The sequence below is a fragment of the Ahaetulla prasina genome, chromosome 2, assembly GCF_028640845.1.
Source record: "Ahaetulla prasina isolate Xishuangbanna chromosome 2, ASM2864084v1, whole genome shotgun sequence".
Lineage (NCBI taxonomy): Eukaryota > Metazoa > Chordata > Lepidosauria > Squamata > Colubridae > Ahaetulla > Ahaetulla prasina.
This window is the reverse complement of record NC_080540.1, coordinates 267,671,761-267,697,177: the sequence shown is the minus strand read 5'-3', so window position 1 is coordinate 267,697,177 and position 25,417 is coordinate 267,671,761. Positions and strand designations below refer to the sequence as shown.

Genomic DNA, 25,417 nt, shown 5'->3' with positions numbered 1-25,417 from the left:
TTATGTTCCTTACTCTGATTTTTCACATTTGTTTCTTCATATGACTCTGTCACCTTCATTCTTGTAAAGATTATTGTATTATAAATATTTTTGTCCATTGATTTCTTGAGAAAGACAGTATTTCTGTATTCTAAATATGAGCCCTTTAATGGTAAATAAAAGGGGTAAATGATACTAAACAAAAATGAAAATTGACAACTCTAGTATATACCTTCTTTAAAGTCCAGGTACTCAATACCTCTTTACTTTCCGCTCCCTTATCAATTGTAACTGGGCTTCTAATCTTATAAATATGTTTAAAAACTATACTAATAGCAGTTTAAGTCTGATTATCAGGGGATGGGAGAGGTGGTATGGAAGTTGGAGATGCTCCAAAATAGAGTAGCATAAAAGAGCAAGGTGAGGAGGGCCAATTAGAAAGTTCATAATTTCCTTTTTTGAATCTTAAATCAATTCATTATAGAAAATTAATTGTTTTTGTCTGATGTTGGTCCTTTATTGCCGTTGTCACTCTGTTTATATATTTATCTCATCTCTTTATTGGTTGGCTATTTCTAATGATCAGAACATATAATGCACTGCTCAAGAGAAGCTGTATCATCTTATTTAGTTTTGAAGGGAAATCTACTGTTGTTAATGTTTTAATTTTTAAATTAATACTTTAGGTATTCTATCTGTCAAATGTTAGTGAACTACACGATAGTGTTCATCAGCTTGCTAAAGAAATTGCATTGGCTTCTTATATTGCACTTGGAAAGCATCTCAAAACACTGAAAAATAGTGGAATGAACAAGATAGGCCTCAGAGTCTCCATGGATGCCGATATGGTAAGCTTTTAAAATGTTGCAGTAGCTGTAATTTAATTATAATTATTTATAATAAATTAGTAATTACTATGTAATTTTTTGTTTTTTCTTTTAGGTAGAATATCAGGCGGGATCTGGAGGCCGGGTTCTTCCACAGCATTACTTAAATGATTTGGATAGTGCTTTAATTCCAGTAATTCATGGCTGGATATCCAATACTACAAACTTACCACTGGAAATTGAATTAATTTTTTTCATTAATGAGTCTCTTTTAATGTAACTGGCAAGTATATTATAATGTAATGAACTGAATTGCTCTATTTACCAATACCAAAGCAGTTAACATTACATTATGAATTAAATATTCAAGTGTTTTTATGCCAATGATTTAGCAGTCTTCTAAGAGAACTTTATTTAATTAAAAGTTGTTTTTCCATCTTTACTTAAACAGAAAATTAATTAAACTACACTTCCTTCATGTTCTGAAATGTTACATTTAATACGATTAAGGCAAGGAAGGAATAGAGTTAGCATGTGTGATTAAGGAATTATCTCTGTTTTACAGATAATATTCTTTGTAATATTATGATAAATCTAGTGAATTATTCTTAACTATTTTGTGTGATTTTTTAAAAATCACATTTAAATGGAGTAGAAGTTTCTTGCTGCATCGTTCAGATATAAAAGCTATTAATTACTAGAATATTGGCATAATTATCCTATCTTGAAAATGTTTCTACAAGTATAATTATCTTTATGATGAAACCAGTATGTTTTTGACAGATGTGATCATTTTATAAAGTTATAAATTTTTTAATATTGGTATATTTTAAAGTATATATTATTGCTGGAACTTGAGAGTTCCCATTTTAATGGCTGACTTTGTTATATATTTATAATGGCTTTAATGAACATAAAATTAATACTTTTTATATTAAATACTTAATAATGTTGTTTTCTTCTGTGCTCAGATATACAGTTGTTTCTTGGATTTTCCAAGAAGGAATAAGAAGTCAGATGACCCTTAAAGTAGTCATCCTGTAGCAGTAAATCAGGCACGAAGCCTGTCTATGCTCCTTTCTCTACTTTTTGAGACCTCTTGTATCCCTGTTTATGTTCAGGGAGAACAATGTATTAGTTTGAATATTCATGAACAGTTTGCCATAAAATACTTGAGGCTCTTTATAGAAGTCTTATTTTTGTAATGGTTTATTTTCAATAAGTAAGCATTTATGTACCAGAAAAAAGATTGAGATTATTGTTCAAATAACCTAAATCAAGTTTGATAATGCCTGCATAATGTTGCTGTTTGTTGTGTACTATGGAAAATTGTATGTCGGTGTGTCTTTGAATTATTTATACTTATATTCCTATAACGGCAAATATATCATATTCTAATTATAACTAAATGCCTTGACATTAGATGTGTATATGAACTACAGTTACAAAGGCAATTTATTGCTCAGATATTTGACGATTACAGATTAAAGGCACAGAAATGTAGAAGACTCCAAAAAACTAGTCCATGGGCCATTGTAATGAAAACATTGTACTCCTTTGTATCAAGAATTGTAAATTTGTTGTAGACTAAATGCATCTGTTTCTCTGTTCTGCTACTGTTGAATGTATGATGGCAGCAGACAATGTTAAATGTTTGACGCATTGATCCTTAATGTATAAATATGACTTCTTAAAACATAATTTTGTATAGCACCAAGCATTACTCTGTTATAAGACCTTTTTGTTCTCTGGAGGATGATCCTTTTATAAATAATTAATAACAGGCTTTTATTTTAGAATATAAGTATTACTATATAAACATAAAGATTATCAAAAATTTTGTAAATTAAGCTCATGATGCTTTAACAATCCAGAAGCAACATTTTAATTTTTCTATTTAGATCACTTAGTTCAGTTAAATTTCTTCAGCTCTTTATCTGTTTTTAAAAGTTTTTAAAAAGGTATTCATGAAAATGTTGGTAGTTCTTTTGATAGCACTGATTAGAATAACATAGAATAATAGGGTTGGAAGGGCCCAATCCCCTGCTCAAGCAGGAGACCTTATATGATTGCAAATAAATGGTTGTCCAATATCTTCTTGAAAATCTCCAGTGATGGCGCACCCACAACTTCTGAATAATTGCTGTCATTATCAAAATGTTTCTCCTTAGTACTCAGTTGGCTGTCTCTTTAATGATCTTCCACCCGTTATTTCTTGTTCTGCTTTCAGGTGCTTTGGTGAATAGGTTGACCCCCCTCTTCTCTATTAACAGCCCCTCAAGTTCTGGAAGATTGCTTCATAACACCCCTATTCCTTCTCTTTGTTAGAATAGACTAGACAGACCTTATCTTTGTTGCTCTTCTCTGTACTCTTTCTAGGGTCTCAGCATCTTTTTTGCATCATGGTGGCCAGATGCAGTATTAGATGCACTATTGCAAGTGTAGTCTCACAAGTGCAGTATAAAGCGGTACTATCATTTCACATGATCTTGATACTATCCTTCAGTTGAAACAGTTTTGGACTGCATTAGTATTTTTGGCAGCTGCAACATGCTGCTTGCTCATTCCTAATTGGTGGTCCACTGGGACTCTTAAAGCCCTCTCACATAACTACTTTTAAGACAGACACTGCCTATTCTGCATCTCTGCGTTTGTGCTTAAGTGCATGATCTTACTTGTCTCACCACTGAACTGCACTTTGTTGGATTCAGCCCAATGCTCAAGTCTACCAAGATTCTTCTGAATCTTGAGTTTATCTTCCAAAGTGTTGGCTATTTCCCCCAGTGTGGTGTCTGCAAATATAATGAATTTCCCTTCTATCCCCTTGTCCACATCGTTTAAGAAAACATTAATGAGTATTGAGCCCAAGACAGAACCTTTGAGGTACTCTACCACATTCTTCCCTCAATGTAGATATTATTCCAATGAGGACTACACACTGAGTGTGGTTGATCAGCCAATTGTGAATTCATCTAGTGGGGTATTGTCTATCCCACATTGTTCTAACTTACCAAGAATTAGGCTACTTTGTCAAATGCCTTACTGATGTCTTAAATCTGATCCACTAATTTAGTTTAAATTAGATAATGTTTCAGTTAATTTAATGTTTCAGTTAATTTAATGGTTCTTTCTATTCAATAAAATTGGGAGTGATATTTTACTTCATATTACCAAAAACTTGCTGAATAAAAAAAGCAAACTTATGATTGTGTTAAAAGCATAAATAATAAAATGTGTAACTGCAAGAACTTCATATCTAATTTTACAAGGAATCTTGGTATTTTCCTTTAAATAAAAGTGTTCCTTCACTACATTGGAATATACTTTTTAGGCTTGTTGTGATATGACAGTTGGATGGAAAAGAAAGCTAAATGGCTCTAGATAGAGGCTTCTGTTGCCTCTGGCAAGGCATCGGCAGCTTTTTTTTATGGCAAGTCTTCCTCTTGTTGCCTATAATTCATCTGCAGTTCATATGTGGGACCATCCAATGATGACCTCAAGGTATGTACAAATCTGCTAGGCATTATCACTCAAAATGACTAGAATTGGAAATAACAAATGTCACAACAGCATAATTTTCTACTAAGCATGGATGATATCATGAAATAGTGGTGAAAGCTCTATCATGTGGTTTATTTGGTTTTGTTATGTGAACTATGATTTATTTGGTAAATGAAGTTAAATAAATCAGCACTGTGTATGAATTCAATCATTATTACCTTGCAATATTTCATAATGTGTTAGCTAAGCAAAAGAGTTTATTCTTCAAAATATTTTTCAGGTTGAGCTGAAATTACCAAACATAGTTGGCACAGTCACATACTCTTCTGACCCAGTAGTGTTTTGGCCCATGTTCCAGATCACCTGTAAACATTTCAGCTGTTCTCTGCCTAACCATGTATTTCCCCATTTTCTCTCACTTTCTTTGCTTTAATCTTGTCTGGTGTTAGGTCTGCCATAGGCTATTTCCTACTGTCTCTTGTGCTTTCTTCAAACACTTTTATAATACTTTTATGACTGTATTTAAAAAAAAACTGACTATATTTTCACTGGTATGAACATTTTAAAATCTACAACTACTGCATAGTAATCAGTCGTGCTTCTTCTGGTCACTGAATTATCTACTCACTCTGGACTTCAGTTCCCCAGCATTTTCTTCTCAAACGTATTACTGTTAATACTCATCATTTGCCAGGATTGCTGCTACTTCCTAATAAAGACACAAATGTCTGTCTCTTGTTTTTAACCTAAGTATAGCTTTAATTAAGCATTTCACATTCAAAATATTGTTTCAAATCATCCTTCTATTCATGAGTGGGGAATTAGGTAACTACATTCTTACCAAGCAACTATGATTCTTTATTGATTAGCATAAGGAGGTAGCTCAGGTTGTGGTTCCAAATTATAGCAATATGAAATAAATACCCTAATGTATATTCCTTTTCTTTTCCAGCTATCCCAAATTTATGGTTTTAAATATTTCATTCAGCTCAAGGATTTATATCTTATGCTGAACTTTTTTTAAAAAAAGCTTTAGAAGCAGATTTAATACCATGCCGCACAGGGTTAATTCTCTTTTTTGGGTTAGGGTTACTGTAATCAAAGGAAACATTCTTATCCTCTCTATCTTATGATGCCAATGGTTTGCTAAAGATTAAAGCATTTTTAAAATTCAAAACAATTTAAAATGTTTCTGGGGCCTTTTAAGCCTTGGCAAAAAATTATCAATCTGTGTTTAATAAATTAAAATGTATACTTAAAGTTTAGATTAATTCTGAGATTTCTGCTATTTCTGTTTGTGTTGATTTTGTAGTCTGGTGTGTAGGATTTGTGGTGCCTTAATACTTGATATAAGGCATACAAATCTTCGAAGTAAAACTAGCATAACACATGACCCTGCCACTATATGTCTGTTTATTTTGTGACCTGAAAAAAACCAGGATTAATTGGGCAAGTAAGCAGTGAACTAGCGTTTACCACTTTTTAAGTTTTTCTTTTAAGATTTTGCCTTGCATGACTAATGACTCAGACCACAAAATAAAACAGGAATAAATCAGAGAGCACAACTGAACTTTGTGTAATGATTTGCATATCACTAAAGCATATGCTGTCAGGAAGTCAGCATTCTGTTGCTTACCATGCTCATTCACTGACTTTATTTGCAAATTATGCTGAGCATTTTGAAATAGCACTATCATAACAATATGTTAGATTAAGGAGAGGGGACTGCTGCTTTTCATAAAGTATTTACTTTTCAAATTATAATTCTATCCATCCTTAAATTCCACAAAACATCCTAACTTTATGTGTAAACATTTACAGGGGCTATTAATTTCAAGTCCACATTACTGAATATTTATATCAAAAAACAAACCATGGAAACTAATATATAAATCAGTATTACAGCATAATAAAATATTGTTGTTCAGTCATTGCTGATTAACTTGATAAATATTTTTCTATGGTTAATAACTTGAGTTCGTGTAAATTTTTATCATAACATTTAGCCACCTTGTATTCTTTTGCCCTCTTTTCTGATTTCTTTGATTTTTTTTATTTTTGGCTTTATTATTAATGCTTTCAGAGAACAGTTTGATTTTGCTTCATCTAGTATTGCTTTTCTTGGGAGTCCAGTGTTCAATTTTCTACAGCATCAGAATTCAAAATTATTTCTCTATATTGCAACTGGGAAAAGCCATAGCTATGGTAATATGTACCTTTGTTATCAATGTGATATCTTTGCTCTTTACTTAGATTTGTCATAGTTTGTCCCAAGTACCAGCTATCTTTTTCAGGTCTAGAGTCACCGTCCCTCTCTAAGTAAATTTATTTATTCTTCAGCTACTTGCCTTGAGTTACCATTGCCTGTTAACTCTCTTGAGTATTTTTAATATTGAGGAGACACTGGTTTTTGTACTCTTTTTTTTCTCTTCATTGTCAACAATGGATTCCTTTTGCTTTCCTTGCTTCTAGCCATTCAAGAGGTATCGGTATATCTGTGATAGATGTTTCTCCCAGAAATTTTAATTACAATTGTTTTTCAAATCTGGCATATATGATGATATATTATGCATAAATAATTAAGACAGCATCCAATCTTACCACCCCTTTCCCACTTTTGAGCCATTTAGATAGCCCATATTATTACATCTTGATCATCACACAGTATGTTTTATTCACTAGGCAGATAGCCTTATACATGCATGTTTTCATGGACTGTCCACACCTTGTCCTCACAGTTGAAAGCTTTTATAAAACCAATAGATATTTTTGTCAAACTCCCTTGCCATCTGCAGTATTCATCAAATATTAACAATAGGATCCTGGGTCCCTTGATTCTTTTGCAACAACAGTATCTGGCTTCTGGTATTTGTACAGTATCTGGCACTTTTCATTCTCAATTACTATTTATTTTTTATTTATTTTTGTCACACAGTATATATAAGCATAAGCATGAAATAATTATACAATATATAAGCATATATATGAGTATGTAATAACTATATTAATTGAATATAACAAAGGAAAACAATAGGACTCTTATGCACGCCCCTTACAGACCTCTTAGGAATGGGGTGAGGTCAATGGTAGATAGTTTTTGGTTGAAGCTTTTGGGATTTTGGGAAGAGACCACAGAGTCAGGTAGTGTTTAATAACTCTGTTACTGAAGTCATATTTTCTGCAATCAAGATTGGAGCGGTTAACATTAAGCTTAAATCTATTGTGTGCTCGTGTATTGTTGCAATTGAAGCTGAAGTAGTCTTTGACAGGAAGGACATTGTAACATGATTCTATGAGTTAAACTCAGGTCATGTCGAAGGCGGCATAGTTCTAAATTTTCTAAACCCAGGATTTCAAGGCTGGTATTTTGTTGTATTCGGAGGAGTGGAGTACTCTTGTAAAATATTTCTGAACAATTTCAATTGTATAATAATAATAATTAATAATAAAATAATTATTTATTTTATTATTTTTATTATTTTAAAATAATAAAAATAATAATAAAACTATTATTAAACAAGCAAACTGGAAAACATGCGTGCAAAACGCCGTCCTACAAATAGCATGGGGAGGTTTCCCCAAAGATGCAGGTTACAGTTTTAATTACAGGGATCATCATTTACTAATCTTCATAAACTATGAAGCACATTTTTTAAAAATGGAATTTTTGGCAAACGAAACTTCAGTTTTTATATTTCCATAAAACTAGAGTAAACTGTGATAATGTCAATCTAAACGGCAGCGGGTGCCATGCGCGTATCCCTCTTGAGTTTCCCGGCTGAAACGGGATTTAAGCCCGGATGCATCATAGAGATGGCGCCAATTCTGCCAGTTGGGAACTGGCATCAAGACGAACCGGTAATTTCCAAATCTTGTTGATTTAGCTATTTCGCGAATAATAAATCTCTAAATGCAGATTTCAAAGGTGGTCAAATCAGAATCGTAAGAGCAGCGAGGCAAATTCGGGAGCAAGTCTCGCCATCGCTCTGCGGGAAGCAAACGTAGAAGCGGGCGACGGGGAAAAGCACTCGGAAGTCGGACCCGGCGAGCCTTGATGCGGAGCGCTTGCCGGAAGGCCCCGTCAATACCGCGAAGAGAACCGGTTGCACGCCTCTAAGAAGCAAGGGCAAACTCTGCGGGCGCCGGAGGGATCGGAATAAGACCCGAGATCGGACATGCAAGAGGACGAACGTGAAGGAAGGCTGGGCTCCGGAGGGTCCGCGCTCGGCGAAGTGGAAGGTACCTGCTCTCCCTTTTCCCCTAAGACCAGTTGGCTTGGTCTTGAAGCCCACTAGAGCAGGGGTCTCCAACCTTGGCAACTTTAAGCCTGGTGGACTTTAACTCCCAGAATTCTTGGAGTTGAAGTCCACCAGGCTTAAAGTTGCCAAGATTGGAGACCCCTGCCCTAGAGGCTATAGCCGTGTGGAGAACTACCCCGGAGCAACTCTGGTTAGCTAATTGGCGCGATCTCATTGAAATTGCTCTGACGACCTGATGGCTAAATTAGGCTCATTTATTTTCTCGTTTATATTGGGCTATTAAAGCCAAATACCCCAAGTAGCAGAATAACTTACTATACACTAAAAATAATGCAATAATTATTTCCAGCAGAGACTGGAAAATAGTGCAAGATGCCTTCACCCTTTGAAAGCCTCTTGCTAGGCAGACTTCCACCCCAACATTAATAAGGAAGGGATTAGGGACATCTGGGAACCACGTTGAGCTCATCTTGAGTGCCCATACACTGCTACTGAGCAAGGGAAGCTGGCATCCTTTCTCTTCCCTGTCTGCAGGCAGGAGCAAAATTTTCATCACCCAGTGCCCAGAGGGAGATTATAACACCTCCCTCCCTTCCTTTCTTTCTCCCAGTTTATATTGCTCACTTTAAAACAGATCAGATTCGAGTTATCTTTGTGTTTTCAGGGCTAAAGCAGAGTTTTAACTATCATTTGTTGTTCCTGAGATTAAACCTTTCTACTGCAGATCTCATGGATCCTATAATCCAGGTGGGAGGGCGGAGTCGCGTCTTGTGGAGGTTATTTGGGATGAGTTTGACCCTGTGACTCTCGAGGACGTGGACAGGTTGCTGGGGAGGCTGCATACTACGACATGTTTACTGGACCCGTGCCCTTCCTGGCTGGTGCTGGCCTCCCGGGAAGTGACACGAGGCTGGCTCCAGGGGATTACCAACGCTTCTTTGTTGGAGGGAGTTTTCCCTGCTGCCTTGAAGGAGGCAGTGGTGAGACCCCTCCTCAAGAAGCCTTCCCTGGACCCAGCTATTTTAGGTAATTACTCGTCTGTCTCCAACCTTCGCTTCACTGCGAAGGTTGTAGAGAGTGCTGTGGCACGGCAGCTACCCCAGTACCTGGATGAAGCCGTCTATCTAGACCTGCTCCAGTCCGGTTTCCGACCAGGATACAGCACGGAGACAGCTTTGGTCGCGTTGGTGGATGATCTCTGGAGGGCCAGAGACAGGGTTATTCCTCTGCTCAGGTCCTATTACACCTCTCAGCGGCTTTCGATACCATCGACCATGGTATCCTGCTGCACCGGTTGGAGGGATTGGGAGTGGGAGGCACCGTTTATCGGTGGTTCTCCTCCTATCTCTCCGACCGGTCGCAGACGGTGTTGACAGGGGGGCAGAGGTCACCGCGAGACACCTCACTTGTGGGGTGCCGCGGGGTCGATTCTCTCACCCTCCTGTTCAACATCTATATGAAGCCGCTGGGTGAGATCATCAGTGGCTTTGGGGTGAGATATCAACTGTACGCTGATGATACTCAGCTGTATTTTTCACCCCGGCCACCCCAACGAAGCTGTCAAGTGCTGTCCCGTGTTTGGAGGCCGACGGGTCTGGATGGGGAGGAACAGGCTCAAGCTCAATCCTCCAAGACGGAGTGGCTGTGGATGCGGCACCCGATACAGTCAGCTGCAGCCGCAGCTGACTGTTGGGGCGAGTTATTGGCCCCAAAGGAGGGAGTGCGCAGCTTGGGTGTTCTCCTGGATGCACGGCTGTCGCTTGAAGATCATTTGGCGGCCGTCTCCAGGAGAGCCTTCCACCAGGTTCGCCTGGTGCGCCAGTTGCGCCTTCCTTGATCGGGATGCCCTATGCACAGTCACTCACGCCTGGTTACCTCCCGCCTGGATTATTGCAATGCTCTCTACATGGGGCTCCCTTGAGATGCACTCGAGGCTTCAGTTGGTCCAGAATGCAGCTGCGCTGGTGATAGAGGGAGTCACGCGTAGCTCACATGTGACACCTCTCCTGCGCAGACTGCACTGGCTTCCTGTTGCCTTCGGTGCATTTCAAGGTCTTGGTAACCACCTTTAAAGCGCCCATGGCTTGGGACCTGGGTACTTACGGGACCGCCTTCTGTTACCTCATGCCTCCCACCGACCCGTCGCTCGCACAGAGAGGGCCTTCTCAGGGTGCCGTCCGCCAGACAATGTCGGCTGGCGGCCCCAGAGGAAGATCCTTCTGTGGGGGCCCCCACTCTTGGAACGAACTCCCCTGGTTTACGCCAAATTCTGACCTTCGACTTTTCGCGAACTGAAAACATATTTGTTTGTTCGTATGGGCTTTCTTAAATTGTTTAATTTTAAATTTTAAATTTTCTCTAGTTTTAATTGGGGTTTTAGATTCTTAATTTTAATTATTTCGCCATACTGTATAATAAGTTTTTAATTGTATTTTAACTGTATATTGTTCTTTTTTATCCTGGCTGTACACCGCCCTGAGTCCTTCGGGAGAAGGGCGGTTTATAAATCCAATAAATAATAATAATAATAATAATAATAATAATAATAATAATAATAATAATGACAAGACCCTGTCCTAAAGGTTGTGAAGGATCTGCCTGCACTACGTTTCTCAAACTTAGCAACTTTAAAATGGAGAGACTTCAGTCTTCAGCATTTCGGAAATTCTGGTAGCTAAGTCCACCAATTTTAAAAGTGCTGAGTTTGAGGTGCTAAAGCGTCTCTTACGGATAACAATTGAACCTCAGTTTGAAGACCTCTAGTGAAAGAAAATTCATCATATCATGTGGCAGCCTGTTCCACCGGCTGAAAGTTCATACAATCTGGAAGTCATTTTAGCCCATTGGTTCTGATCCTGCTCTCTGAGGCAGTAGATAATAAATTAATAGAAAATAGAACAGAAATAAAACAACCAGGTCTCTTGTATGAAATTATTCTTGCCACTGTTTTCCACATAGGATTTTGGAGTCAAAATATATTAGATTATTTTCTGAATACTAAGCAAATTAAAAGAAGAGATGGAGCTGAAATCATTTGGTATCACAGAGCAAACAGCAAGCAACACATGAAAGAGGCAATACAGAGTAAGTATTAGAAAATAATACTTGAATGTAAATCGGGTAAGTAAATTTATTTTTTCTTATTGTGTACTTCATAATATAGCAGTATTTCAGTAATTCTAAAAAAGCAGAGTTAAATCACAAGAGCATTGAATTTAGTTTGATGGAAGTGGCAGGGTTTTTTTAGGGGAAATCAGCTTTTTTTAAAATAGTAATCTGTTATAGAGATACTGAATTTCCTGGCAGTACCATCCGGAAAAATATTTATGCTTTGAAACAAAATCTGAAAATATGCAGTGCATTTATTCAGTGCATTTAGGCAAAAAAATGCTTAATATATTTATTCATTCACATGTATTATATGGTTATATACCCTACCATTAACCTTTTTCTAGGCAAAAAATTCAGATGACAATGTGGCATATTCACATAATAATTTTAGCCAAGGTTAAGGTAAACATGGTTCACTCGATCTCATTTTCTCTAATTACACAATCCATTGAGTCAAAATTAATCCCAATTTGGAACTGCATAACATGTTAATTTCACTAATTTCTTGATTAGTATGTTCTGCAAATCCAACCTCTATTATATATTTCATATTTCAAATTAAGCAGACTTAATCCAAAATTGTTCCAAAGCAAATGTGCATCAGACTAACTCCCTTTCCACAGCAGTCTTCCAAGGAAGAAAAAGCAAACTGCAGACTGGCTCTAAAAGCAAGGCATTCCTTTGTGAACTCACTGCCAGAGAGTACAAATAAGACCAAAATAAGAGACTGCAGAGTTCTGAACTGGATAGGAGAGGGAGGAAGAGGTTCAGGATAAGCAAATAAAGAATTATACTTCACTGGATTTCACTGGGTTATTTTTGGACTTGGGCCTGACATAAGAAAATAAATCGCTTGTTCTAAAAACAGAAATTAAATTATTTGATATCCAAAGCAGAGAGGACCAAGTGGGGTTTTTTTCCAGTTAGCTGCCCTCTAAGCAATTATTCTTTTACTATTTTGTATTTTAAAGCAATAGATGTTTAAAGTTCATATTTTAAGTTTTTCTATTGCTTTCTCAACAGACAACATAAGTAATGAGATTAGAGTGTATACATATTCATGGGAGAGAGAAATTATTCTTACGTTCTTTAGTTCATATAATTACCCCAGGGTGTAAAAGGGGAAAATAAATTCCAGAGATGCAGATTTTCTGATGATTCTTTAATGATTTTAAAAGGTAATTTGGAAAGTATACACACATACATTTCAGACTTTAAATAATCACTATATTATTGAATAACTTATACTCAGTTTTTTTTCTTCTTTTTCACATTATACGGATGGCACAAACTTGGCGGGCTTTTGCATTAGCTGGGAAGCTGCGGTGCAGTGAGAGGTGGGGCGGGGCCGCCAGCCTTCTCGGCTGAGGGAGGAGGTTTCCACCGTAGCTGCCTCATTTCCCACCCTCGGCTTATACTCGAGTCCCCAGTTTACCCCAGTTTTTTGGGGTAAAATTGGGGACCTCGGCTTATACTCGGATCGGTTTATATTCGAGTATATACGGTACATTATGCAGTATAGTGACATCTGCATAAGTATGCCAAGAATCATATTTTTAGTATTATCCTGCAGGACTATTATTAAAGTGCTGAAAGAAACCCTAGTAAATAAAAAGCTAAAATAAGATAGCTGGCTAATGCCAAAATTTTAGGAAAAATTAGCCTTTTGGCAAGTATTTAATATATTTTACAATACAATACCAGCAAATAATTCATTTAATGATTCTGTGCATATATCTAGAACATTCATATAATAGTTACTTCACTTGATCCAATTCTTGTCTCTATCTTTCCATTCACAAGTTGTAAATGTGGATTATTTTTATTATAACATTCTTTTGTGTATTCGCAAACTTATGGCCATGGCAGTGCTGCCATGGGCATCCACAGTCATGTGATTATGATTTTTCAATGCTCCTTGCCAGCTTCCCACAAGCAAAATCAATGCGGAAGCTAGCAGGAAGTCAGAAGTTGCTCCCATTCCCACTGCTTTTTTGCTTACCTGTGGTTATTCTGCTTAACTCTTTAGGTAAGTAAATACTGCAACTGTCAATATTTGTCTATTGTTTAATGTATTTTGAAATAATTCAAAATAAAAAGTTGGCAATAATTGGAATAAATTACACTACTAATAAAAAATGTTTCTATATATGTAATCACGTCTCAATATATATATGAAGTTTCACTATGCTTTATGGATTTGAAAATCCTTTGAATGTGTATGACCTGGGTGTACTTCTCACCATAAGGACTACAGAGCTCCATGTGACAAACTGACGGTCTCACTGCACAAGTTCTTTTATCTTATTCTTGTTATCTTTATTTGCTGTTTTATTATTTTGTTAATTTCAAAAACTTAATAAAGAAAATGAAATAAAATAATAGCAAAATTCTCAGTTATTGCAAACAATCTTTTTTTTCCTGATCAGTAGAGGGTGCTACAACCCTGAAACTCTTTTCCATTATTTTTTTTTAAACTACTGTGATCTTTTTGTGTGTGTGTGTGTGTGTGTTTTAATGAAAAATGAAAATGAAAAATTAATGAACATGGAAGCCATGGAAGCCAAAACCCAAGAAAAGTATCTTCGAATTTAAATCCCAGAGTAAGCATACATGAATAAAAAGAAATCCCTGTTCCTTCCTTTGCCAGCATCAAACTTAACATTCTGGTATTGTGTCTTGGTATCTATTCTGGTATCTGTCTTGCTATCTCTGTATAGTGTCCAGAGTCATTGGATTTTCTGTTGTTTGCAATAAAGCAATATACTTAGCTGTGCCATTTTGTTAAATTTTTGGTGTAAACAAGTTCCTGTATATGGATGTTGAAACTTTGGAGTCAAAATTTATTGGCATATATAAAATACAAAGTATTTGGGATTTAAAAAAAATATTTGGGAGCTTTGTGGGCATTAAGAGGAGAAAAATTACAAAAAAGGGGGAATTTGTCCTGACTTTTTTTAACCATTTCCATGCTTAAACCACCCAATTTTACTATTAACTCTTCCCTCAATTTTAAAACTTTTAAAAAATCCAAACATTTCTTCCTGCCAAAGTTGCATTTTCAGTATTTTGATAATTAGTAAAAAATATATGCTACATCTTTTTACCAGATACTTTAAAATGTATTGCTTTTTTATAGTCTAGAAGCTGTGAATCCCTCAATGAAGCTTCTTGGAGACCTGCATTTTAGGCAACCTGTTTGGATTAATGCAGACATACTTCTAGGACCAAAAGGAAATCACCCCATAGATGCAAAAGGATTCCTGGACACAGTGATATCATCTTTTCCAGATGTAACTTTATCTTTGGGATGGACTACTGGGAGAATTAGTTCAAAATGCAACACAGGTAATGCAAACCTGTGCTAATGCTTTAAATTCATGTATAGGTAATACTGTGCAATTCATTTTGTCCTACAACCAGGACAAGACATTTTTAGGTAGCTATTTGTATAAAAGGTGAACTTTTATACTGAGGTCACTGCACATAGAGGACTAAAGATCCACACATGGAGGATAACCAAGATGGAAAAACTATTACTACAATCATGATTCCCCATCTCCTTTATTCATGCAATTTTCAAGACGTGCATATAAATCTGACATGGCTGATATTTATATCAAAATGGTTCTTTGACCTCACAACTGTAACATTAATTTCAAAGGCTACAGCAAGGCATTGGAATTAAAGCCTTTACCTATTGCATATTTTGAAAAATATACACAGCAGCATCTCTAGGAAGCCAAGGGGATTTAAAATAATATAAGCAGGGTTGTACTGAATTGACACAAGCTATCATGTCACTGTGATGTCACTTGCACATACAAATGGGACAGAGTTTGTGGAGTGGCAGTGATGCACATTCATCATTTTGACAAAAACAATGGGTCCTCTGGATATTTTCAGTTATATTAGACCTTTTTTAAATGCAAAGAACAGCAGCAATTTGCAAGAATCAAAGTTTCTCTTTCTCATTCTTATCTCTTCCTATTCCTTCTCATTCCAGAAAAAAGGGGTTTTAATTAGAGTTTAACTATCCGAAATTCAGCTTCCATATCTGAGTACTGTAGCATTTGTTCATTCTTTAGGTTATAGTCTAGCCATGGTACAAGAAATGGCAGAAATATGTAGAGAACATATTCAGCCAATCACATTTGCTGTAAGAGCTGATTTGGTTTGTCGGTCAAAATCTGAACTTCAGTGGTTACTACAGCAATCAGACAGGTATGGTTTGCACTAACTGAATTTTGTAATAATGTATAAAAGACTTTAAAAATGATTTAAAATAAATTAACAAAATAGGAAGTGTCTGCGTCTACAAAGCTAATACAGGAGTGTTTCATTTCCATATACTATTCTTGTTGTACCTTATATGAGGATGGGCAATTAGCCATCCTCAAGTCCCTTTAATGGTTTTCAGAGTCTAAGTATAGATCCTGAAAACTAATAGCATGGTACCATCATTTTTGCATGGGGAAATATACCAAATCCATTAACTATGCACCAAAATAGACTTAGCACTAGTAAACACAAACACAAAGAAATCTCAGCTTCTCTGCCCATATGATGCAGCCTCATCTTCCTTATGGCTTTAAGCTACTCCTACCCCAAAACTCTGACCCATGATTTATGAAGATGGAAATTATTGACTGAAATGAACAATTATATTAATGAGGCATCTCACTTTTTTTATTTCAGTAATTCATGAATTTTGATAATGAAACTAGCATGAAATATGTGGATTCAGTGAAACACTTTCCTCAGAAAGCTTTCATTTGATAGAACGATCATTATGTGAAAATAACATTTATAACACAATTGAAGTTTTGGCATTTACTTTTAATGCAATACCTATTTTAGATACTGTAGATAGATAGGTAAATATTTGTTAGATATTTTAGATATTTGTGAAATAATTCAACTTTGGTGACTCTTCTTTCAGGTACACATTAACCATTTGGACTGGAAAAGATGATGAATATTCCGTAGATGATTTACTCTTCATCAGACACAGCTTTGATCAATGTAGAGTTTTTTACGATATCTTGGAGCCACAAAATTCTGAATTCAGAAAAGCCATAGGAATATAAAAAGGATAAATAAAACAGCCCAGTCAACGATATATTTAGGCTTTAGACTGAGTATAAAAATGCATTAAATTGAATTGTAAATTTCCATCACTGTTGGAACACAATTGTAGTTATTGAAGTGGATGTTTTCATCAATTTCCCTTCCACAGCTTCCTTCATCTTCTGCTTCCACAAAAGTTGATCTTATGAAGGTATGGAATTTTGGAGGGGAGGAAAATAAATGGAGGGAAGTTATGGGAGAAATTATTTCCCCTTGCATGAATAAAGACAAAACTAAGATCAAAGTTTATTTTTTTTAAAGTCAAACTTTTAAAATCTTTAATTTCCAAAGATGATTTATCCTCATTACAGAGTGAGATTCTTAAAAATGAAAATAATTTTCAAAGACTTTACTGAAACCTTCTACTAAGGTCACTAACACTCTAGCATTTGAAACTTCTCCCTTGGGCTCTACCTTCTCTCTGCTTATGCAAACATCATATCCCTGTATTTGTAGTTAGGGTCACAGTATCACAATATCCAACATATTTAACTGACTTGGAACATAGATTGATACAATCTAAGCCATAATAATATTTGGTTTTCTTTAGAAAGTTTTTTTTTTCACCAATAAACCATGGTTTAGTGCTGTGGGTAACTATTATAATTCAGCAACAGATTCCAAGTTTCGCTGATACTAATAATTCATATATTTTTCATACAAGCAGAAAATTTCTAGAACAATTCTACACAAAATGCAAGGCATATACCATAATTTATAACTAAGCATTCCTTTATTTACTATAGAAAGTGTGCTATTATTAACTGGTCATATAAATCATCTTACAGTACATTGAAGTTAGTTTGGTACCTATCTAACCTTAGTGAATCCAATGATGGGCGAGCACGAACTGGAAAAGCCTTGCCTATAGGCTCTGCACTTTCCTTCATTAATTTGCCAATAAAAATGAGTTGGAGGTGCTAATGGGCATCATTTAGAACAGGGGTCTCCAACCTTAGTAACTTTAAGGTTTGTGGACTTCAACTGAGTTCCTCAGCCAGCTTTGCAGCCTCATCTTCCTTATGGCTTTAAGCTACCCCTACACCAAAACTCTGACCCATGATTTATGAAGATGGAAATTATTGTCTGAAATCAACAATTATATTAATGAGGTATCTCACTTTTTTTCATAAGCCTTAAAGTTACTAAGGTTGGAGAGCCCTGATTTAGGAGGAGATGTAGTGTGTGTATGGCACATGGGCTACTATTATAAAGGCTGTATGGAAACACAAACATTGCCAAATCATCCTTGAGGATATGTAATTAACCTGTTAATAGTTGCTTTCCCAGCTATTACAAGAGACTCGACAAAGGTATATAGGCATTATTTGACTTTTAACCACACAGGACCTATTGCTGTCCATCTCCTGCTTAGGTAGTTAGTGAGGCATCCTTCATGGATCCTCCACAGATACATTTCATAGCAGGGGTCTCCAACCTTGGCAACTTTAAGCCTGGAGAACTTCAACTCCCAGAATTCCCAAGCCAGCTCTGCTGGCTGGGGAATTCTGGGAGTTGAGGTCCTCCAGTCTTAAAGTTGCCAAGGTTGGAGACCCCTGTTTCATAGGAACAGTTAAGTCTATTGTGGTGGTGGTGGTACTTTTTAATATGGAGCAAACTGATGCAGAAGGGCCTCCTTATTAGTATAAGAATGCACTCCAAAATAATTCAAATCTAGGCTGTTCAGTTTTATATCATTGTAGATTTTACTGGGCAATTATTGATGCAAAGAATCCAAAACGTGTTGAGAAGCATATACTGAACATTTTTTAAATATAGGGTCAATGCTTAAATGTCTTAGTGTGTTCTTACTATATTTATAATATGGCTTTGGGGGTGGGATAGCATCTGTTGAAACCTTCCTCCCCCCTTTCAAAATAGTTCCCAAATGTTTGAAAGCTGATTTGTCATTGGAATCTGTTCCTTCTGTGGAATTTCCAACTGTTAGGAAAAAAACCCAATACTATAGCAGATAGGAACCTGCCAGATGGAGGAGTCTTAGATCAATTATTTTAGTTTATATAGAGATTGTAGTTTTGACATCTCTGCAGTTTTGACATTTCTGCCAGTCTGTTATTCTATTCCAATTTAAGGTCTGCTGAAGATGGTTATAGACACCTTTCTCCTCTTTTCAGTTTTTCCACAGAGCATTACCTATGCAAAGAGTAGAACTAATGGCCAACTGGCTTTAAACGAACAAGAGAAGCAGAACTTAATTTTTCAACAATGCCAAAAAATCCCAGAATACAGTATAAATCACCCCTATATTTTCCCAAGGAAACAAAATAGGCATGTCAAGGATCAAGCTTGACTGGAAGGAGACTTCACTTTTATATCCCATTTCGACTTTTCTGTATTTAATTTCCTAGGACAATAGTGTCCACATAGAGATACAGTCTACAATCCTAAATGATCTCTCCACAAATGACTCTGTGGTTGTCTTTGTATTGTACAAATATTATATACACATTGTCTTTCCATTCCTATATAACCCAAATCTTGGTTCAATAATTTATTTCAGTATCCTATATTCCCATATTATACTGAATCACTGGTATGCTAGGATAAATTGTGATTGGCTAGTAATGTTTAACATATTCTGAAAACACCTTTGAGAGCACACTGGTTCTTACCCAAGCAAACCCAAGTCTTTAATACAAATACATATTTCCCCCAAAGAGTATTGAGAATAAATGACATTTTATTACATGTATATTACTTTTTCATTTAAATGGAATGATATATGACTGAACTGCTCTTACAGTTGACCATAATAATCTAAAGAAAAAAACAAAGCTAGCAGTAACTATAATAAAAATTTAACAGAGTAAAATGAAACGTAGCAAATTTTGGTAGGAAAGGCATATTCAAATCTTTTATTTGCCTCATTTCGTAACTACGGTAATACTTTAATGAAACTATAACAGATGAATTTTTTTTATTTGGTTCCATTTTAAAATAGTGGTTTGAAACTACAGTATCATTGAAAAATAGTTATTCCCTTTATCATTCAGTACAGAGAGCCAATCTTTTTGAATATTTGCAGAGAGTAAATACAATAGCCTCCCCTTTCAAATGTAGTTTATCTTAATTGAATATTAGCCTTTTTTCATTTTCTCCATTATCCAATTTTTTAATCACAGAGGCTTTTACTGAAGTTTGACTATATTTATTTAAATATTTTCCATAAACCCTTTTCATGTTATCTTATAACTCCCCAACAGAGTTTATTCAGGTTGGAAACAAAAAATTTTAATCGTTTCAGAACGCACGTTATCTGTTTCACATTGCCAGTGGCTGTGGGTGTATCAGAAGATACATAAAGGAAACTGTAATAATTCTACAATGATTTTATACTGCATAATCTTGTTAGATAACTCTGAAAAAGCTGTTTCAGTGATTACCAGCATATGTTATATATAATTTCTTTCATGTTGTTAAAACAGATTGACTGACCCCTTGTACATAAATTTATCATCTAGAGCAGGTTGTATATCGTGGAGTTGGACCTGAAACAACTGAGTTTATGAGTAATAAAACCATAATATAATAATGCAGCTCAAGGTACATGTATCAAATCAACATGCCAATTTATTACCAAACTAATTTCTTAGTAGGCAGTTGATACCCCCAGGCTTATGGTCATGGGGGATTTCAATCTGCCGTCGGTAGGCGAGACATTGTCGACAGCTCGGGAGTTCATGGCCTCCATGGCAGCCTTGGACCTGACCCAGTTAGTGAATGGGTCCACACACACTGGGGGACACATGCTGGATTTGATTTTTGTCTCGAGACAGTGGCTGGCTGAATGATCTGGATGTGGGGGACTTAGTCATCACTCCCCTGCCGTGGACAGATCATTCTCTTCTTCGCCTCAACTTTCAGACCGCAAACCCTCACCGCAGGGAGAGGTGGTTCCGTCCCAGGCACCTGATGGACCCGAGTAGGTTCCTGACGGAGCTTGGGCTGATTCCTGAGGATCTGGCCCACAGCTTGGCTGAAGAACTCGTTGCCGCCTGGGAAAGGGCGGCGGCGGGGGCTTTGGACCGTGTCGTGCCTATGCGGCCTCTGACCCGGCGCTGCTCTCGACCGGCTCCTTGGTTTACTGAGGAGCTGAGAGAGATGAAGCGCCAGAAAAGACGCCTAGAGAACGCTTGGAGAGCCAGCCGTTCCGAATCTGACCAAACACTAGTGCGGTCACCTATTCAGGCCTATCTAGTGGCAATAGGGACGGCAAAGCAAGAATACTTTTCCGCCCTTATAGCATCGGCAGATAACCGCCCAGCCGCCTTGTTTGGGGTGACCCGCTCCCTTTTGTTTCAGGGGGCTCGGGAGGACCCTTTACAGGGACGAGCTGAGGAATTTGAAAGTTATCTGCACGATAAAATCGCTCAGATCCGGGACAGGCTGGACACTGATTGGGTGGATCCAGGCAGGATGACGCAGGCACATCTTGAGAACATTGTTTGGGCTGAGTTTGACTCTGTGATTCCCGATGACATGGACAGGATACTGGGGAGGTTGAATGCCACCACATGTTTATTGGACCTGTGTCCCTCCTGGCTGGTACTGGCCACCCAGGAGGTTACATGAGGCTGGCTCCAGGGAATTACCAGCGCTTCTCTGACGGAGGGAGTCTTCCCAGCCACCTTGAAAGAGGCGGTGGTGAGGCTCCTCCTTAAGAAGCCTTCCCTGGACCCAGCTATTTTGGGGAATTACCGTCCAGTCTCTAACCTTCGCTTTGTGGCGAAGGTTGTAGAGAGTGTGGTGGCTTGGCAACTCCCCCGGTACCTGGAGGAAACTTTATCTAGACCCGTGCCAGTCCGGCTTCAGGCCCGGGTACAGCACAGAGACAGCTTTGGTCGCATTGGTTGATGATCTCTGGAGGGCACAGGACAGAGGTTGTTCCTCTGTTCTTGTCCTGTTAGATTTGTCAGCGGCGTTCAATACCATCGACCATGGTATCTTGCTGCAACAGTTGGGGGTTTGGGAGTGGGAGGCACCGTTTTACGGTGGTTCTCCTCCTACCTTTCCGACCGTTCGCAGACAGTGTTGACAGGGGGGCAGAGATCGACCGCTAGGCAACTCACGTGTGGGGTGCCGCAGGGGTCGATTCTCTCGCCTCTCCTGTTCAACATTTATATGAAGCCGCTGGGAGAGATCATTCGTGGTTTTGGGGTGAATTGTCAGCTGTACGCTGACGATACTCAGCTGTACATTTCCACCCCAAACCACCCCAACGAAGCCGTCGATGTGATGACTCGGTGTCTTGAGGCCGTTCGGGTCTGGATGGGGACGAACAGGCTCCGACTCAACCCATCCAAGATGGAGTGGCTGTGGATGCCGGCGTCCCGGCACAGTCACTTTACCCCATTGCTGACTGTGAGGGGCGAATCGTTGGTCCCCAGGGAATCGGTGCGCAATTTAGGCGTTCTCCTGGATGCACGGCTGTCTTTAGAAGACCATTTGACGACCGTCACCAGGGGAGCTTTTTATCAGGTCCGCCTGATTCGCCAATTGCGCCCTTTCCTGGACCGGGACTCACTATGCACAGTCACTCATGCCCTCGTCACTTCCCGCCTGGATTGCTGCAATGCTCTCTACATGGGGCTCCCCTTGAAGAGCACCCGGAAGCTCCAACTGGTACAGAATGCGGCCGCACGGAGGATTGAGGGAGCTCCAAGGAGCTCCCATGTAACACCTCTCCTGCGCAGGCTGCATTGGTTGCCAGTGGTCTTCCGGATGTGCTTCAAGGTGTTGGTTATCACCTTTAAAGCGCTCCATGGCATCGGACCAGGATATTTATGGGACCGCCTGCTGCCGTCAGTTACCTCCCATCATCCAGTGCGTCCAGTGCGCTCTCACAGGGAGGGCCTCCTTAGGGTGCCGTCGGCCAACCAATGTCGGCTGGCGACCCCCAGGGGAAGAGCGTTCTCTGTGGGGGCACCGGCTCTGTGGAACGAGCTGCCAGTGGGACTCCGTCTTATCCCTGATCTTCGGACCTTTAAACGCGAGCTCAAGACTTTCTTTTTTCACCAAACGGGGCTGGCCTGACTGATTGATTTTAATATTTTTGGGGTTTTAGCGGGCTTCTTAACAGGGGTTTTTATCTTTTGTAATTTTTTATCTAATATTTTTAAGTATACAGCTTAATTAGATTTTTAATCTTGTTGCGGTATTTTAAATTGTTTTTGGATTATTGTCATTTTATTTGCTGTATACCGCCCTGAGTCTTTGGAGAAGGGCGGTATAAAAATATGAATAAATAAATAAATAAATAAATAAATAAATAAATATACTTTAGATTTTTCTAATTACATTGATTAAGACAACAATTTCCCAATAATTATTGGATGCATACTGAAATTACTCCACAGCATACAATACTGAATAATTCTGGAAGAATTATTTCTAGAGGTATAGACAGTCTATCAGGAAAAGCAGTTAAGTCTTTTGGTATTTTAAGAATTAACTAATTTTGGTATAAATTTCTTCATCTGGCTTTCCCGTTCCTTAGTTTGCCCCTAATTAGTGTAGCTAATGAGAGTTGCCTGAAAAGTAATGGGAGTTGTATAAGGACAACACAATGGGGAGATACTATTAAAGTAATGGTTATGAGGTACTATAGTAATAGTAATTACAATAGTAATAGTAATGAGATCCCATAATAAAATCACTTTTCAGATTAGAAGAAGCCACCCCATAACCCCAAAGACTAAATGAAGATCTTGATACTCAGAAGAATCTGTAAAAATTGCATAAGATTGCAGACTTGTTAATACTATTTTAGGACTGAGTGTACCAAAAACTTTAGAACAAAACACAATCAATAATTCCAAGGTTTAAATCCAAGTATATACTTTTATTGTTGTAAATCCTGATCTTACTTCAGAAATTGAGAGACTAAAAGCTTCAAAACAATTTTAAAGCACCTGTTAGTGCTAAGCACAGAGGTCTGACATTTCTTCACAGAAATTGTTCCAGCACAAGTTTAATTCTGACATTTACAGTATTCATATTTCCTTTTTATTCCCATAGAACAAGAGTAAATAGCAAAGTTATTTTTCATAATAGATGTCTAAAGGGCTTAAAACACATAGTGGAAACATAAAAAGATTCAGCAAGGCCTAACTGTACATAAAAGCTATCGTTCCCATGCAAAGACACTGTAGATCCAAATATCCAATATAGCAATTAGCAATAACACTTAAGACTTATATACCACCCAATGATGCTGTACAGCACTCTTCGGGCAGATTACGTCAGCATATTTTGTCCAACAATCTGGGTCTTCATTTTACCGACCTCAGAAGGATGGATCAACCTTGAGACAGACAACCTTGATCCACAGCTAGGATTGAACTCCAGGCTGTGGGCAGAGTTGGCCTGCAATACTGCTTTCTAACCATTGCATCACTAGGACTCCTAACAACCTTTGGATGTAGTGGAGTTCAACTTCCATAATTTTCAGATTGGATTATTGGCTAGATAATTACAGAAACTGAAGCCTAACCCATCTGAAAAAAATCAGACTATATGAACATTCCCAATGGTTAATAGCTAAACTGGTCCTACTGAAATATCTGGATTAGTCTTAATGCATTTTGATTAAGATCTTTGTTAGAGAAGGGGCTAATAAACACAATATTACTTAACAATTTTTAGAGAAGTGACTTTGTTTTTTAGTATCTCTAAATTTGTAAGTGACACATGTGAAAGCTAAAAAAATACTATTTGCATATAGAGAACTCCTTTTCTTTCCTTCCCTAATGATATTTTATTAACTGTGTGAATATATTAGACAGGTAATCCTCGACTTGTAATAATGGACCCTGCCATTATTAGGTGATAACATGTGAGACAAAGTGGGTCCACCATGACCAGACACATTTTATAACCATTTTGTGGCAGTTGTTAAGTGAACCCATTGTTCATCATAAGGCATTTCTGCTGAAAATCAGAAGAAAATACTGATTTTCAGCAAAAACATCATAAATAGCATTCATGTGACTAAAGGACACTGCAAATAGCCATAAATGTGGGTCAGCTGCTGAGTGCCCAAAATGCAGTCACAGCAGGGGGGTGAACAGCTGATGGATAGTCTAACTAACTAAAAGAAAGCTATGAAAATATTTTCAGACCCCTCACATCCTGGACATAAACTGTTTCAACTCCTACCCTCAAAACAACCCTACAGAGCACTGTACACCGGAACAATTAGACACAAGAACAGTTTCTTCCCGAATGCCATCACGCTGCTAAACAAATAATTCCCTGAACACTGTCAAACTATTTACTATCTCTGCACTACTAATCTTCTCATCGTTCCCATCACCCATCGCCTTCCACTTATGACTGTATGACTGTAACTTTGTTGCTTGTATCCTTACGATTTATATTGATATTGTTTCCTGATTGCTTATTTGTACTCTATGACTATCATTAAGTGTTGTACCTTAGAATTCTTGATGAACATATCTTTTATTTTATGTACACTGAGACCATATGCACCACGACAAATTCCTTGTGTGTCCAATCACACTTGGCCAATAAAAAATTCTATTCTATTTTATTCTATTCTAATACGCCTGGGAAGATCCACTGGAGAAG

The 25,417-nt window shown here is 37.6% G+C and overlaps 3 protein-coding genes across 4 annotated transcripts in view; all 3 read left to right on the top strand.

Moving 5' to 3' along the window:
* ZFYVE16 (zinc finger FYVE-type containing 16) overlaps window positions 1-4,119 on the top strand; it is a 33,100-nt gene extending 28,981 nt beyond the window's left edge. For both annotated transcript variants that reach the window (XM_058168861.1, XM_058168862.1), the window contains exons 17-18: window positions 666-827; window positions 922-4,119. In XM_058168861.1, the coding sequence (XP_058024844.1) occupies window positions 666-827; window positions 922-1,086 (327 nt within the window). In that variant the 3' untranslated portion in view covers window positions 1,087-4,119. The remainder of the gene's footprint in view (window positions 1-665; window positions 828-921) is intronic.
* A 146-nt stretch (window positions 4,120-4,265) lies between these two features.
* Window positions 4,266-17,262, top strand: FAM151B (family with sequence similarity 151 member B). The gene is made up of 5 exons (XM_058168088.1): window positions 4,266-8,546; window positions 11,525-11,650; window positions 14,801-15,025; window positions 15,766-15,901; window positions 16,620-17,262. The coding sequence occupies exons 1-5, from the start codon at window positions 8,483-8,485 to the stop codon at window positions 16,765-16,767; spliced, it is 699 nt and encodes a 232-aa protein (XP_058024071.1). The 5' UTR covers window positions 4,266-8,482; the 3' UTR covers window positions 16,768-17,262.
* On the top strand, window positions 16,837-25,330 carry LOC131191095 (uncharacterized). The gene is made up of 2 exons (XM_058168872.1): window positions 16,837-16,958; window positions 18,943-25,330. Exon 2 carries the CDS (start codon window positions 21,950-21,952, stop codon window positions 22,859-22,861), a length of 912 nt encoding a protein of 303 aa, XP_058024855.1. The 5' UTR covers window positions 16,837-16,958; window positions 18,943-21,949; the 3' UTR covers window positions 22,862-25,330.
* The last annotated feature ends 87 nt before the right edge of the window (window positions 25,331-25,417 follow it).

Excerpts from the sequence above, each read along its gene's own strand:
- FAM151B (XM_058168088.1), top strand. The coding sequence starts at position 8,483 with ATGCAAGAGGACGAACGTGAAGGAAGGCTGGGCTCCGGAGGGTCCGCG. Across the intron at positions 8,547-11,524 it reads CGCGCTCGGCGAAGTGGAAG|GATTTTGGAGTCAAAATATA; the intron begins GTACCTGCTCTC and ends TTTTCCACATAG. Across the intron at positions 15,026-15,765 it reads TAGTTCAAAATGCAACACAG|GTTATAGTCTAGCCATGGTA; the intron begins GTAATGCAAACC and ends TTCATTCTTTAG.
- LOC131191095 (XM_058168872.1), top strand. The coding sequence starts at position 21,950 with ATGAAGCCGCTGGGAGAGATCATTCGTGGTTTTGGGGTGAATTGTCAG.